Source organism: Callithrix jacchus, chromosome 10 (assembly GCF_049354715.1).
Source record: "Callithrix jacchus isolate 240 chromosome 10, calJac240_pri, whole genome shotgun sequence".
Lineage (NCBI taxonomy): Eukaryota > Metazoa > Chordata > Mammalia > Primates > Cebidae > Callithrix > Callithrix jacchus.
The window spans coordinates 65,224,130-65,241,403 of record NC_133511.1 but is presented as its reverse complement, the minus strand read 5'-3'; the positions used below and the strand labels follow the sequence as shown (position 1 = coordinate 65,241,403).

Below are 17,274 nucleotides of genomic sequence, written 5' to 3'. Positions count from 1 at the left end.
AAGAAGCCAGACCAAAAAGGCTACATACTGTATGATTTCACTCCTGTGACATTCTAGAAAAGGATAACATAGAGGGACAAAAAACAGATCATCTGTAGGAAGCCTATGGCTGAGGAAGCACTGGGAACTTTCTAGGGTGGTAGAACTAATTTCTATGGTATTATAGTGGTGTCTACTTGATACTATGCATTTGTTAAAACCCACAAGGTAGGCCAGGCACGGTGGCTCACACCTACAATCCCAACACTTTGGGAGGCCAAGGTGGATCAATCACCTGTGGTCAGGAGTTTGAGACCAACATGGCCAGTGTAGTGAAATTCCATCTCTACTAAAAATACAAAAATTAGCCAGGCATGGTGGCGGGCACCTGTAATCCCAGATACTCAGGAGGCTAAGGTAGGAGAAGTACTTGAACCCAGGAGGCAGAGGTTGCAGGGAGCTGAGATCATGCCACTGCACTCCAGCCGGGGTGACAGAGCGAGACTCCATCTCAAACAAAACAAAACAAAAACTACCCTACAACGTAAACTTTAATGTAGAGAAATTAAACTTTTAAAATCAATCAAAAAGTTGGGGTATCTCAGGATAGAATGCAGACTGAGATGATAAAAGAATCTCAACTGTCTTATGAATGCATGAGAAAACTTCACTGAAGGGAGTGGAAGAATACAAGGCTGACCAAAGTAACTCTGGGAAAGAATATTTTGACCAGAAACTGCAAGACTGATGTAAAAATACAATGTCTATTAAACTACATTGTAGTTGGTAAAGCTGAATTTCTCATGGGGGTGCAGGCTAACAAGTCTGAAATTGCTATACATGGGTTACAATTGAACACATAAGTAAATAGATGGCAGGGGCCAGTTTTCCCACTGTTGCAGAGGGAGGATGACTACAATGACCCATGTGGATCCCAAGTAGCTGAGATTACAGGTGCCCACCACCATGCCTGGCTATATTTTGTATTTTTAGTAGAGATGGGGTTTCACCACATTGGCCATGCTGGTCTCAAACTCCTGACCTCAGGTGATCCCTCTGCCTTGGCCTCCCAAAGTGCTGGGATTGCAGGCATAAGCCACCATGCCTGGCCTTCCTTGTGGGTTTTAACATATGCATAGTATTAAGGGATTAGAGGGAGACATCAGTATGAACTCACGCTTAGTTTAATATAGACAGAGCTAGACAGATCCAATTATAAATATGTATGTATACAGAGGAAATATATGTCTCCTAGTTCTGTCTTCTGAGAGGGACTAGAAACAATGGCACCCAGTAGCAACTACCACACTGAGAGCCTGAATCTTGGTTTCTAATACCTTTCTCTAAGAAAATGATTTCTGGCTGGGCATGGCGGTGCATGCCTATAATCCCAGTACTTTGTGAGGCCAAGGTGGGCAAATTACCTGAGGTCAGGAGTTTAAGACCAGCCTGGCCAACATGGTGAAACCCCATCTCTACTAAAAATACAAAAATTAGCTGGGCATGGTGGCAGGTGCCTGTAATCCTAGCTACTCGGTAGACCAAGGCAGGAGAATTGCTTGAACCCAGGAGGTGAAGGTTGCAGTGAGCCAAGATCATACCACTGCACTCCAGCCTAGGTGACAAGAACAAAACTCTATCTCAAAAATAAAATAAAATAAAATAAAAACAAATTTAAAAAGGATTCCTGAGACACTTAGAGAAATGCCTGATTCTGGGCAGGGTGCAGTGGTTCATACTTGTAATCCCAGCATTTTGGGAGACTGAGGTGGGCAGATCACCTCAGGTTGGGAGTTTGAAACCAGTCTGATCGACATGGAGAAACTCTGTCTTTACTAAAAACACAAAATTAGCCAGCATGGTAGCATATGCTCATAATCCAGCTACTCAGGAGGCTGAGGCAGGAGAACTGCTTGAACCCAGGAGATGGAGGTTGCAGTGAGCTGAGATCACGCCATTGCACTCCAGCCTGAGCAACAAGAGTGAAACTCTGTCTCAAAAAAAAAGGCTGATTCTAGGGCTGGGCAGGAAAAATACAAGATGAGCCTAAAAAATCTTGTAGTGCCAGAAAGTAAAGAAGTGCTTAAAGAAACAAAATGATGATGATATCTCAAAAGAACACAGGAGTCAAACTGAACAAGCTTCCTATGTCCACAGCTGGATCAATTCAAGCAAGAAAATAAACAACATAGTACTGGGATTATAATCCAAAGTGCAAAATAAATATCCATGAGTACATACTGATATAAATGATTGAATAATAAATAAATGGAGAGAAGAGATACATCTCCCTAAGAGAAGAATCCCAAATAACTTCTGTAGCTCCCCTCTCAGGGTGATGGAGCTGAGCCCTCTTCCAGTTAAATTCTGATGTGCTTATAGACTTGCTCCCAAGGATAGCATAGGGAAAGAGCTGGGTGTGGAGGGAGGGACAGGGAGTAATTTTACAGTGAAAACACCTAGAAAACACTACCTCTGCCAGGTGATCAAGGTTAATATTACCAGTGATAAGTCATGTTGATAGTAAGTACCCTTGATGTGATGTGATGAGAATGGTACGTCATTCCTGTGACCTTCCACTCCAAATCCCATAACCCCAGTCTGATCAGGAGAAAAACATCAGATAAATCCATATTGTGGAACAGCCTACAAAACACCTGACCTGAACTTCTCAAAACTAAAAGTCATCAAACACAAAGAAAACCTGAGAAACTGCCACAGACGAGAAGAGGCTAAGAAGAGATGATATCTAAATGAAATACAGTATCCTGGATGGAATCCTTGAACAGATAGAAGTCATTAGGAAAAGCTAGTAAAATAGGAATAAAATGAGTAGTTTCAATGATAGTAAAGTGCCAATCTTGGGCTCTTTAGTTGTGACAAATGTGCAATAGTACAGTAAAATGTTACAGAGGATAACATTTAGGGTGAAAGGTATACAGGAATTTTCTTTACTATCTGTGCATCTGTTCTGTACATCTAAAACTATCCTAAAAGTTTACTTACATTAAGAAAAATTGCTGTGAGATGTCATATTAGCTTTCTGCAGCTGTTATAGCAAATTATCACAAACCTGGTCACTTAAAAAAACAGAAGTATATCCTCTTACAGTATGGAGGCCGGAAGTCTGAGACCAGTGGCAATGGTGTCAGTTTTACCAGGGGCCAGCAGGGCCACTTCCCTCCAGAGGCTCCAAGGGAGAATCTGTTTCCTTGACTGTCCAGCTTCTAAAGCTACTTTCCTTGGCTCATGGGCTCTTCCTCCACCTCCAAAGACAGCACTATCTTCGAATCTTTCTCTCTGCTTCCATTATTACATCATCTTCCACCCTCTGTGTCTCATAGAATCTCTCTTTCCTTCCAGAGCCTGTCCAGATCATCCAGGATAAGCTCCATCTCAAATTCCTCAACATAATCTCATCTGCAGAGCTCTGTCAACCATTTTTGCCACGTAAGCTAACATCTACAGTTCTAGAGACTCCAATGCAGGTATCTTTTGAGGGGCCATTTTTCAGCCTACCACAGGTGCTAAGTAACTTCTTCATTCTCTCTGAGCCTCAGATTCCTCATCTGGAAGTGATATATGCAAATATGAAGTAAATTAGGAAGGCTGATCTGCCACTGGACTGGTAGAAGGGGAAGGCAGGAGCTGAAGAGCACCTTGTCTTGGGCAAATGAGACCTGACACTACTCCTCTCTTCCCCATGTGTTTCTCCCCTCCACACTGGCCAGAGTTCCTGATGAGGACGTGGTAGTACAAGCAAAGAAATCTGGAGCTGGAGCTCCTACGATCTGAGTTCAAGTCCCAGCCCTGTCAGCAACTTGCAGCATGACCTCAGGTAAATCACTTTCTGTATCCGGAATACACAGCGATTCTAAGAAGCACGTATATGTCAATTCTGCCCTGGGAAAGGGCTGGAGAGGGACTACTGAGATCCCTCTTGCCCTGAGAGGTCATAATTATGGGATGTTTCTATTCCTGGTGTCTTCCTACTGACTAAAGGATCTAGGTCCCTCCTTGCAACTAGAGCCAAGTGGAAGCAGCAATGCTTAGTAACGGTAGTAATGGTAGAGATTTAGGCACTGTGGCTTGTGGGAGGGTGAAGAGGGAAGGGAGGAGCCTCCTGTTTCTCACTTACTTCTCGCAAGGTCCTGTTAGTCTAGACTAGGGGTCAGCAAGCTACGGCCTCTGTTTGAATGACCTGCGGGCTAAGAACGGTTTTTACAGATGAACCTTTGAAATCAAGGTAATGAATGATAGGGAAGCCTAACTTTGAGCCCCAGTCAACCGAAATGTCATCATCCAAAAAAGAATTTCATTCTTCTTATTAGAAGACCTATGTTACAAAAAATTATACTCAATTATTTACTTTGGGTTTACAGTTAAAATGTTGTAGCCAGGTGTGATGTCATGCACCTTAGTCCCAGCTACTCTGGAGGCTGAGGTGGGAGGATCGCTTGAACCAAGGAGTTCTAGGCTGTAGAGTGCTATGCCAATTGTGTGTTTGGCATTAACACGATGACTTCCTGGGAGCAACTGTTGCCTAAGGAGGGGTAAACCAGCCCAGGTCAGAAATGGAGCCGGTCAAAACTCCTGTGCTGATTAGTAATGGGATCACACCTGTGAGTAGCCACTGCACTCCAACCTGGCAACTTCATGAGACCCCTCCTCTTTAAAAAAAAAAAAAAAGCAAAAACAAAAACCAGCCAGGTGCAACGGTTCACATCTATAATCCTAGCACTTTGGGAGGCCGAGGCAGGCCGATTGCCTGAGCTCAGAAGTTTGAGACCAGCCTGGGCAACACAGTGAAACCCCATTTCTACTAGAAATACAAAAAATTAGCCAGGTGTGGTGGTGGGCACCTGTAGTCCCAGCTACTCAGGAGGCTGAGGCAGGAGAATCACTTGAACCGGGAGGCAGAGATTGCAGTGAGTCGAGATCACACCACTGCACTCCAACCTGGACGACAGAGTGAGACCCTGTCTCTAAAAACAAACAAACAAAAATATCTTGTAGAAACACATTTTATCACTTGTTGTATGAATACTTGCATAATATCCTGGACTTTGCCTTTAGGCCTGGAAAGCCTCTATCAGCCCCCAATTAATGAGTTGTCCTATCTTCCACCTGAAATCTGTCTTAAGCCATCCACTTTCCACTTTGTAGCCAGAAGGATCCTTGCACGTAAGTCTGAGTATACCATTCCCGTGATTCAGACTTCCCAGGGCCTATCTGTCCAGCTCCTTGGCTGGCGTACAACCCTCACACTCTGGTTTCCGTCTTCCTTCCCAGCCACTCCCTACTGTTCAGCCATATTGAACTTCCAGTTCTCTAGAGCACCATGCTTCCCCCAGCACCAGCGGGTTTTTTTTGTTTTTGTTTTTGTTTTTCCTGGAGTCTCACTCTGTCACCCAGCCGGGAGTGCAGTGGCGGGATCTTGGCTCACTGCAACCTCCATCTCCTGGGGTTCTCTTGCCTCAGTCTCCTGAGTACCTGGGACTGCAGGCATGCACCACCGTGCCCAGCTAATGTTTGTATTTTTTAGTAGAAACGGGGTTTCACCATATTGGATAGGCTGATCTCAAACTCCTAACCTCATGATCCGCCCACCTCAGCCTCCCAAAGTGCTGGGATTACAAGTGCTAGCCACTGCCTGAGGCCAGCACCAGCATTTTGCACAAGCTGTTCCCTCTGCCTAACATGGTGTTTACCGCCCAAGTCCAATTCCTCTTGGTCTTTTAAGTTATGTTAGACATTCACTACTCCAGAAAACCATCCCTAATCCAACCTCCCTCCAGGCTGTGAGATGCCTCCTCTGGGCTTCCACAATTCCCTGCTTCCTTCCAGCTCAGCACTGATCAAATTTTTAAAATGTCTATGGCCTCCACCAGACTGGGAGGCCCTCAGAGCTAAGGTTGGTCTGATTATGCACTGATGTCCCCACTTCCCAGTGGCAAGGCTCCTGCTAGCTCCTACAGTTTGGGAAGGGAGCAGGAGCTGGGTGTCAGGAGGCCCAGTTCATTTCCTTCCCTGGACTGCAGTCCCTCATCTGTATGATGAAGATTGAGGGCCACTGGCTGATCCTCTAAGGACTGGGAGTGAAACTTTGGGGGTAGGGACAGCAGCTGAGCTCCCAGACACCCTTATCAGTCCTCTAGAGAAAACTGCAGGCAGACATGAGACTGGGCTCTGCAACAGGCGTGATCTGGGCCATTCCAGCCAAAGGTCAGTCCTCAGTAGCTAGCTGCAACTGGCTTGGCTCTGGACCCTGCCTGCCCATCCCCCTACCCTTTCTTCCCCTGAGAGCCAGGAATAAAAAGGATCTTGGCTGGCCACACTTCTGGCATGGGCTCAGGAACACGTGTGCAGACCTGTGTGTATGTCTATATATATGCTTCTGCAAGAACATCTATATTTGTGTGAAAGCATGTACATCCCTGTGCATGAGTCTGTGAGTGCATGCCTGTGCACTAGTGCGTGTGCACCACATGCATAGTCACGCCAGTGTGCTCCTGTGCCCCTATGTGTCTGAGTGTGTATGGCTACGGGTGTGACTCTGTGCATGTTTATCGGCAGGCGGGAGTGTCAGCCCCCTTGAGCCCTGTTAAACAATGCCATCCGGTTCTTTGGGATTCCCCTGACCCTGTTCCCTGCCCTCACACACCAATGCTCTCACTTGAGTGAACAGCTTCTGGCATCCAGTCTAAAGGGAGTCTCGTCTCTTCTCTCATCAACCCAGTGCTTTGCAGGGAGATCTAGAATCCTGAAATTATCAGGATGAATCTAAGGGTGGTGAAGGAGACACTGGAATGCCCCATCAGATTCCCTTTTATCATTCTGTGTACACCATTCTATTGGCTTTTCCTGCTAACCATCTGCCTATGCAACTCTCCTGGCTTGCCTTATACTACCAAAGACACTTTTTCTCATGTGCAGACAGGATGGTAAATGTCTGGGAGTTACGTCACCCCATTCTCCCCTCAGGTGACCCTCAGACTAAATGGTGAAAGGCACCTGACTTGCTTTCCTTTGGAACAAACTCTGGAGCAAAAGTGACCCCTTGGAGCTCCCCTGAGGGATCAGGCTAAGGCTGCACTGAACTTGAGTCACAAGTTTGCTTAGCTTTTCCCCTTCCCTGCCCTGCTTTCCCAACCCCTTCTTTAGTTTCTCTCACGGGCATTTCTTTCACAATCCAGTAATCTCAGGGTCTGCTTCTAGGGTGCCAACCTTAGACAGAGAGGATGAGCCCAGAAACCATGAACCCTGACTATATCCCTGCACCCCTACCAATGCACAAAGAGGACACCGAGGCTTAGAGAGGGGGTGTGTATCTACAGAGGCCCCTCTTCACATGCTATGCTTTCTCCCTTCATCTCCATCACCCACCTTACCACCACCTCCCCTGCAGGCCCCAGGTCCTCTCTCCAATGCCCCCAATATCCTTGGGTTAGGAAAGTTTCTTGAGCCTTCTTGGATCTCCCAATCTTGGGGTGCCCCCTCATCTCTCCTTGGAGAATGAAGCAGTCAGGACTTAAAAGCGAAACGAGAAAAAAAAAAAAAGAGAGAAAGATAGAGAGAGAGATCTGAAGACGGGAATCTGCAAGGCAAGAATTCCTCTGGCAGTGCTCTGTCACTGTCTCCAAGTGGGGACAACGGGAGGCGAATGGGTTTGGGTGACAAGATCTCACTTCTTATTCTCAGATGAGGCCGTGTATGGTATAAAAGGTTCTGCTCTGGAAATCGAGAGACCTGGATCCCAACTTCAATTCTCTTATCACCTGACGGAATAACTTGAAAGGAGTCAACCCTTCCAAGCTGAAACTTTAAGAGTTTCAAGAGTCAAAACAGCTGAGTCAATGCTCTGAAGGACTCTATTTCCTCCTCTGTAGAACAGCAGCAGTGGAGCACAGAGAAGCAGAGCATTTTGGGGACGAGATGCCAGCCTCAAATCCACTTCCTAGACACAGGGCAATCTCTTCAAATAAGCGAATCACTTACTAACCCCATCTGTGCCTTAGTTTCCTCATTTGTCAGTGGAGATGATAGCAGGACTGACCTCAGGGGTTGTTCTGAGGATTAAATGGAATAATCCTGCACATAGAGCCTTTTGCAGGTCCCAAGCACACAGCGAGCTTTGGATATCTGGTGGCTATTTTTGCCCTTGTTATGTATCATTCCAGAGTTGTGTAACCTGTGGCCTCGCCAACTTGACACAACTCCTATGCCCTGTAAAAGTCAAAGGACATTTCACAGAGGAGACAATGTCTGGCAGAAGTTTAAAGGGTTCCCTTCTCCCAGTCCCACCTGCCCTGCCTCTAATGCCTTTCCTGGCTTCAGAAAGAAGAAACAGATTCCCCAGGGGCTCCAGGCACAAGGCCGGGACCCCTGATGAGCTAATCCAGGTGGGATGAGTATGTGTCTCTATCCTGACAGGGTCTGCTGAATAGCACTGCCAAATTCTATTTCCTTTCCATTTAGTGAAGTGGATAGAAATAATGCAGGCTTAACCTTTTCCCACTTTCCCTGCCAGCATTTATTCAGAGACGGTTTTGTTGTTGTTACTGATTTTGCTGTTTTTGTTTTATTGTGATTCTTCAGGTTAGAATACGTATTTATTTTGTAGTATTTCTTTAAATTTTTCAAAATTATGGTGAAATATAAGTAAGATAAAATTTGCCATTGCAGGCTGCGCGTGGTGGCTCACGCCTGTAATCCCAGCAATTTGGGAGGCAAAGGTGAGCGGATCATGAGGTCAGGAGTTCGAGACCATCCTGGCCAACACGGTGAAACCCTATCTCTACTAAAAATACAAAAATAAGCCAGGCATGGTGGTGTGTGCCTGTAATCCCAGCTACTAGGGAGGCTGAGGCAGCAGAATCGCTTGAACCCAGGAGACGGAGGTTGCAGTGAGTCGAGATTGTGACGCTGCACTCCAGTCTGGCGACAGAGGAAGACTTTGTCTCAAAAAAAAAATTCCTGTCAGAACCATTTGTAAGAGCACAGTTCAATGGTGTTGAGCACATTTGCATTGTTGGGTAACCTTCAACAGCATCCATCTCCAGAATGCTCTTTACCTTGCAAAAGCAAAACTCCATTAAACAATAACTCCCCACCCCCTCCAACCCCCTTGTCTTCCCTTTTTTGTTGTTGTTGTTGATCAGTGCAAGAATTGGCTTTTGTAGAGTGATCTCTTTAATAAATATTTACCAGTGGTTTCCTGACCTGGCATTGTACTGGGCCTGGAACGCAGGGGGAACTTGGGGCTTATCATTAGCTCTGAAGGTTTAGGATTCTATAAGACTGAAAAAAATGGAGGAAAGTTTTTTTCATGTGTTCATTCAGCAAAATGTTCCTAACCTTATCAGGCCCATGAGACCAGGAAGCAGCAATGGAAGATATACACTCTCCTTGCCCTGGAGGTACTCATGTCCAATGCCAGAGTAAAGGAGCTGGTGTGACCGGTGGCTATCTGGGCTCTGGGCTACCCCTCCCCATGCTTCTCTGCTTAACCAAATCCTACCCTCACACTAGCAGAGTGAAACACAAACTGCTATGGAAATGCAGGGGTGCAACCAACCATAGGTGTGCCGGGACCATGGAAGGTTGAGGGTGAAGAAGAGCTCAGAAAGGATTCATCAAAATTATGTATGTTTGAAAGGACACTATTGAGAAATGTAAAAGATAACCCATAGAATGGGATAAAATATTTGTAAAGCAAATATCTGATAAGGAACTGGTATCTACAATATATTTAAAGTCTTGCAACCCAAAAGTAAAAAGACAACCCAATTAAAAATGGAAAAATCTTGCAACCCAAAAATAAAAAGACAACCCAATTAAAAATGGACAAATACCCAAATAGGATGTATAAATGCCCAGCAAATACACCAAAAAAATACTAAACATTGGCCTGGCACAGTGGCTCACACCTGTAATCCCAGCACTCTGGGAGGCAAAGCTGGGAGAATTACATGAGGCTAGGAGTTTGAGACCAGCCTGGGCAACAGAGTGAGACCCCCCCACCCATCTCTACAAAATTAAAAAAAAAAAAAAAGAGAGAGAGAAATTAGCCTAAGGACAATGGCCCATACCTGTAGTCCCAGCTACCCAGGAGGCTGAGGTGGGAGGATCACTTGAGCCCTCCGGACGTCGAGGCTACAGTAGGCCATGATTGTCTCACTGTACTCTAGCCTGGATGACAAACTGAGACCCTGTCTCTTAAAAAAAAAATTGTCCAATGTCATTAGTCATCAGAGAAATATGAATTAAAACTATAATGAGATACCACTTCATACCTATTAGAATGGCTAGAATAAAGAAGTCAGGTAATAACAAGTGTTGTTGAGGATGTGGAGAAATTAGAACCTGAAACACAAATCATGGGAATGTAAAATGGTGCAGGCAATTTGAAAAACAATCTGGAAATTCTTCAAAAATTTAAGCATGAAATTGCCACTGGATTTAGCAATTTCACCCAGAAGTTTATTTTCAGAGAAATGAAAACATAGTCACACAAAAATTTGTACACACAGGTTCACAGCAGCATTATTCACAACAGCCTAAAGAAGGAAACAACCCCTATGTCCATCAACTGATGAACAGATAAAAATAAAAGGTGATAGGTTGGTGCGAAAGTCATTGAGATTTTTTGCCAATAGTATCCCTACAATGGACTATTATTTGATCATAAGAAGTAATGAAGTATTGATACAGAGTGCAACAATGATGAACCTTGAAAACATGCTAAGAGAGAAACCAGAAACAAAAGATCACATTTCACAATTCAGTTTAACTATTTCAAAGTGTACAATTCAGTGGCATTTGCAATGTTGCACAAATAATACTAATATCTAGTTCCAGGATCATGCCTATTCTCCCTTTCCTCTAGGCCTTGGCAACTACAGCTTTCGGTGTGTTTCTGTTTTGTTTTTTTGAGATGATGAAATGTTCTAAACTTGATTGTGGTGATGGTTGCACAACTCTGTACACATACTAAAATCCATTGAATTGTATACTTTAAATTGGTGAGTTGTGTGGTATATGCATTAAATCTCAATAAAGCTGTTAAAAAGAAACGTTGAGAAGAATCCTCTGACATCCCAGTCTCTCCCCTCAGCACAAGTTAGCAGTGGCCAACAACTAGAAAAATTTGCAAACATGGCAACAACAAAACCCAAACCTAGCTCAATTCTGACTAGATCAGCTCAAAAACCAGACTAAGAGAAAAAGAGGCATGCCCATTCCAAGCATAAATTCTATTTATCTCAATTTCTTCTCTTTTTCTATACGTGATATTTGACATTCCATCAAAAAACAGGTGATAATCTCAAGAAATAAAACACACAGAAGAACCAGACTGAAAGATGAGTGAAACTATAAGATGTTGGGGCTGAGTGTGGTGGCTTATGTCTGTAATCCCAGCACTTTGAGAGGCCGAGGTAGGTGGATCACCTGAGGCCAGGAGTTCGAGGCCAGCTTGACCAACTTGGTGAAACCCTAACTCTACTAAAAATACAAAATTAGCTAGGCATGGTGGTACATGCCTGTAATCTCAGCTACTTGGGAGGCTGAGGCAGGAGAATTGCCTCAGTGATTCTCTTGAACCCAGGAGGTAGAGGTTGCAGTGAGCTGAGATCACACCATTGCACTCCAGCCTGGGCAACAAGAGCAAAACTCCATCTTAAAAAAAAAAAGATAAAGAAGTTGGAACCATAAGACAAAGGTTGTAAAATAACTACGATTAATAAGTGAAAGGATCCAGTGGAAAAGGTAGACAACCTGAATGAACAGATGGGGAATTACAGCAGAGAGATGAAAACTATTTTTTAAAAAAACAGTCAAATGAAGTGCTAGAAATAAAAAATAACATATCAAAGATCAGTAAGTCTTTCAATGCTTAGCAACACAAAGATAAAAAACAGTGTGTAATGGACACAGAGAGGGGAACAACACACACCACAGCCTGTTGGGGGATGGGAGACAAGGGGAGGGAACTTAGAGGATGGGTCAATAGGTGCAGCAAACAACCATGGCACGTGTATACCTATGTAACAAACCTGCACGTTCTGCACATGTATCCCAGTTTTTTTTCTATCTTTAAGAAGAAATAAAAACGAAACAAAACAAAGCGAAACAAAAAGAGTGTGTATGGGTTGGGGGTTGGGGGTGGCGGGAAACAGAGCATCTAAGACCTGTAGAACAATACCAAACAGTGTATATGTGTGTGTAATTGGAGTCCCCGAAGGAAAAAAGAGAAGAAAAAAGAAAATTCAAAGAGACAACAGCTGAGAATTTTCCAAATTTAATAAAAGACAACAAATCACAGACCTAAGAATTCCAGAGAACCTCAAGCAGGATAAATACAAAATATATACTCACGTAGTTCCAAAATCTGCCAAAAAACAAATATTAAGTAAATTTTAAATAGTAAATATAAAAAGTAAATATTAAAGATAACCAGAGAAAAAATGAAATATTACATACAAAAGAACAAAGATAATATTTACTGCAGATTCTTGTCAGAGTTTTTGCAAGTCAGAACACAATGGAGTGACATCCTTACTAAAGGGAAAAAGCTGTCATCTCAGATTTCTATTCCCAGGGAAAAGGCCATTTCAAAATGGAGATAAAATAAAGACTTTTAAGACAAAGGCTAAGAGAATTCATTGCCAGCAGAGCTGCACAACCAGAAATGTTAAAGGAAGTTATTTAGGTGAAATGCATGTAATACCAGATGGAAATTCAGATTTACATAAAGAGATGAAGAGTGCTGGGAACTGTAAAAGAAAACGAAGGCCAGGCCTGGTGGCTCACACCTGTAATCCCAGCACTTTGGGAGGCTGAGGCGGGTGGATCACCTGAGGTCAGGAGTTCGAGATCAGCCTGGCCAACATGGTAAAACCCCATCTCTACTAAAACTACAAAAATTAGCTGGGTGTGGTGGCACATGCCTGTAATCCCAGTTGCTCCGGAGGCTGAGGCAGGAGAATTGCTTGAACCTGGGGAGCAGCGGTTGCAGTGAGCTGAGATCGCCCCACTTCACTAAAGCCTGGGCAAAAGAGTGAAACACTGTCTAAAAAAAATAGAAAAAAAATAAGATAAGTATAAAAGACTGTATTCTTATTTTTAATCACTTTACAAGATAATTGACTGTCTAGAGCAAAAACAGTAATAATATATTGTAGAGTTTATAACATCTGTAGAAATAAAATGTATAACAAAATAGCACAAAGGCTAGGAAGGAAGAGGTGGACATACTATACAGTTGTGAGGTTCTTACCCTACAAATAAAATAGTACGTTAGCATTCAAAGGCAGACTAATAAATTTAAGATGCATATTATAAACCCTAGGTCAACCACTAAATTTTTTAAGAGTATAACCAATGACCCAGCAGTGGAATAAAATGGAGTAACAATAAAATACTAATTAATCCAAAAGAAGACATGAAGAGAAGAAAAAATGATAAAAGATCAGATAGGAAGAGTCAGAAAAAAACTAGCAAGGAGGTAGATTTAAATTCAGTCATATCAATAATTATATGAATGGTAAAGGTCTAAATACCCAATTAAAAGACAAACTGTCAAATTTTATTTTTTCAAAAAGACCCAACTATTTCTCTTTCTTTCTCTCTCTCTCCCTTTCTCTCTTTCTTTCTTTCTTTTGATGGAGTCTGGCTCTGTTGCCAGGCTGGAGTGCAGTGGTACACTCTGGGTTCACTGCAACCTCTACCTCCTGGGTTCAAGCAATTCTCCTGCCTCAGCCTCCTGAGTAGCTGAGACTACAGGCCCACACCACCATGTCCGGCTAATTTCTGTATTTTTATAAGAGTTGGGGTTTCACCATGTCGGCCAGTGTGGCCTCGATCTCCTGACCTCATGATCCACACTCCTCGACCTCCCAAAGTACTGAGATTACAGGTGTGAGCTACTACATGGGGACCTCCAACTATATTCTTTATATAAGAACTTCCCTTTGCTGACCAGGGTGGTCTGGAACTCCTAGGTTCAAGTAATCCGCCTGCCTCAGCCTCCCTACTTGTTGGGATTATAGATGTGAGCCACCCTGCCTGTCATAACCTCACTTTAAATATAAAAACATAACACAGGCTAAAAGTAAAAGGATGGAAAGGGTTACACACACAAACACTAATCAAACACTGACAAAAAAGTTAGGGTGACTTAGAACAGAGTGAAAAACAGGAAAAATAAAAAATTAAGGTGGCTATGTTAACATAAGACAAAGTAGGTCTCAGAACAATATTACCAGGAATAAAAGGAGATATTATATAATGATAAAGAGGCCAATTCATCAAGAAGATATAATCCTAAATATATAGTGCCTAATAACAAATCTTCAAAATACTTGAAACGAAACCTGATAGCTCTGAAAGAAAAAATAGACAAATCCACAATTATAATTGGGGATTTCAAATTCCTCTCTCCATTCAGTAATTGATAAAACAAATAGACAGAAAATCAGAACGATATAGACAACCTGAATAACAATATCAAATGATTCAACCTAACTGACATTTATAGAACATTATATACAACAGAATAAGAATTTGCAGGAAAAAAGAAGATTTGCCAAGACCGATCATGTTATCAAAATTCTGCCCATGAAACAAAGCTTAACAAATCTAAAAGAATTGAAGTCATAGGAAGTATGCTTTATAATCAAGATGTAATTACACTAGAAACCAATAATAAACATAGCTAAAACATTCCCAAATATTTGAAAACAATGCCCTTTTTAAAAAATAATGCATCAAAGAAGAAATTACAAAGGAAATTTAAAAATATTTCAAACTGAATGAAAATGAAAACACAATGTATAAAAATTTATGGGATACAGCTAGAGCAGTTTTTAAAGGAAAATGTATAGCATTAAATGCTTATATTATAAAATTTCAAAGGGGCCAGACACAGTGGCTCACACCCGTAATCTTAGCACTTTGGGAGACCGACATGGGCCAATTCCCTGAGGTCAGGAGTTCAAGACCAGCCTGGCCAACAGAGTGAAACCCGTCTCTATTAAAAATACAGAAAAATTAGCTAGGTGTGGTGGTGCATGCCTGTAATCCCAGCTACTCAGGACACTGAGGCAGGAGAATTGCTTGAACCCTGGAGGCAGAGGTTGCAGCAAGCCAAGATTGTACCACTGCACTCCAGCATGAGCAACAGAGCGAGATTGCCTCTCAAAAAAAAAAAAAATTAAAAAGGATTGGAATCAATAATCCAAACTTAAGAAAAATAAGGACAAAATATAGCCAAAGCAAATGGAATAAAGATAAAAGCAGAAGCAAATGAAATTAGAAACAGATATATAGAAAAATAATGAAAACCAAAGGATTTTACTGAAATAAATAAAATGGATAAATCTCTAGTCAGATGGATAAAAAAAGTAAAGAGACAAATTACCAATATTAAGAATGAAAAAGAGATATCACTAAAGCTCCTACAGATATTATAAGAATAACTAGTGACTATTATAAACAACTCTATGCCAATGTATTTGATATCTTATGAAATGTCATAATGGAGACCCTCAGAAATGGCCAAGTCATTTCTTCCACATCTGTACCTGGTCTAACTGTGAGGCTTGGGGCAGCCATGAAAGAAAATGTGGGTTACCCACTGTTCAAACTGCTGTGGGAACACACCTCCAGCCTCAAGTGGATGGGGTTAGCCTGGCAGAGGCTACACTGTGCTAACTGACCGAGTTCAAAATCTCAGGTTTATCTCAGGTCTGAGCCTGTTTCTCAACATCGGGTACGTAAGAAATGGTGGCCATGGACTTAATTCTGGAGATTGCCCAATGGCAGTGTTGGAAAATCCCCACACTTAGGCTTTTCTTCCTGTCTAAGCCACGCCGGACACCATCTGACACAGGGCTCTCTCTCTGTCTCTCTCTCTCTTTCTGTCACGCCACCACTCCACCCCCTCTTCCATTCAGGCCCAGGTAAATAAAAAAAGAACAAGCAAGGGCTTTGATATCAAAATAACCAAGATTCAAGTCCCAGCTCTTCCTCTAACTAGCCACTAATTCTCGAAGCCTCAGTTTACTCATTTCTATTTTAAGGTTGTTGTGAACTCACACCTCTAAGATCGCTGCAGAGGTTAAATAACAAGATGCATGTACAGTGTTATGAACAAGATCAGGGCTAAATTCCTATCAGTCTCTGGTCTCTTCCCAACGTCAATGCAGATTACTCCCGCCTCTCAGTTTCACCTTGAACTTCAGAAGCTTCAGGAGGCCAGGGACTGGGTCAGTTTTCTTCTCACCATTGTATCTCTAATACCTACACAGGTGTTGCAAGGCAAAGAGCATGTATGTAATAAATGTGTTGAATAAATGGGTGAATGAATGAATGACAATAGTCATTCTAGGTACCATGATAGTTGATACTGGATGCTACAATGTATTTTCCAAGTTCCCAGAGTGCACATGATTGCAGAAGGAGGAATGGGCAATAAGATGGATAAGATCCAGTCTTTACCCTTGAGGAATCCATAAATGTTTTCTGATTTCTACCCTGTGCCAGGTCTGTTCAGAATCAGCTCAGAATCTGATCAGAATCAGGTATACTGTCCCTTCATACAGTCAGGTGGAAGGGGAGGAATATAGACAGATAAATTATTTGGTGGTGACTCACGCCTTTCCATTCTGGGAAGCCAAAGCGGGCAGATCACTTGAGGTCAAGAGTTTGAGACCAGCCTGGCCAACATGGTGGAACCTTGTCTCCACTAAAAATACAAAAAAATTAGCTGGGCACGTTAGAGCACACCTGTAATCCCAGATACTCAGGAGGCTGAGGCACAAGAATCACTTGAACCCAGGAGGCAGAGGTACAGCGAGTCAAGATTGTGCCACTGCACTCCAGCCTGAGTGAGAGAGCAAGACTTCATCTCGAATATATATATATATATATATTTTTTTTTTTTTTTTTTTTTAACATACTGTCTGCTTCTATAAAATGTGGCTTCTCCAAGCTGTGAAATTCCAGCAGGGAAGGACCCTACTTCCAAATTTCCAGCTCAAACCCTGGTGTTAGTTTTTGTTTGTTTCTTTGTTTCTGTGCAGCAAGCAGCAGAAGTGTTAAAGTTTAAATGAAAGTTTGAAAAAGGGGGATGGTTGTAAAGAAGGCTTCTTGGAGGAAGATGTGTCAAGACAGGACATATGGGCAGGGTGTCAAAACGGAGGAGCTTGGGGAAGGGCTTGAGTTTAAGAGCACAGTGTGGGCAGGGGCCCAGGAGCAGAAAAGCAGTGTGTTCAGGGGCATGGCAAGTGACCT

General features: G+C 42.7%; 1 protein-coding gene across 4 annotated transcripts in view; it reads left to right on the top strand.

Moving 5' to 3' along the window:
• The first annotated feature begins 3,340 nt into the window (after positions 1–3,340).
• The window catches only part of DGAT2 (diacylglycerol O-acyltransferase 2), a 54,858-nt gene continuing 40,924 nt past the window's right edge, over positions 3,341–17,274 (top strand). The window contains exons 1-2 of one of the 4 annotated variants that reach the window (XM_078340210.1): positions 3,341–3,429; positions 3,711–3,817. In XM_078340210.1, coding sequence (XP_078196336.1) covers positions 3,808–3,817 — 10 coding nt within the window. In that variant the 5' untranslated portion in view covers positions 3,341–3,429; positions 3,711–3,807. Of the gene's footprint in view, positions 3,468–3,533; positions 3,818–17,274 lie in introns of all 4 variants that reach the window. The other 3 variants (XM_078340207.1, XM_078340208.1, XM_078340209.1) reach the window with 3 other exon arrangements.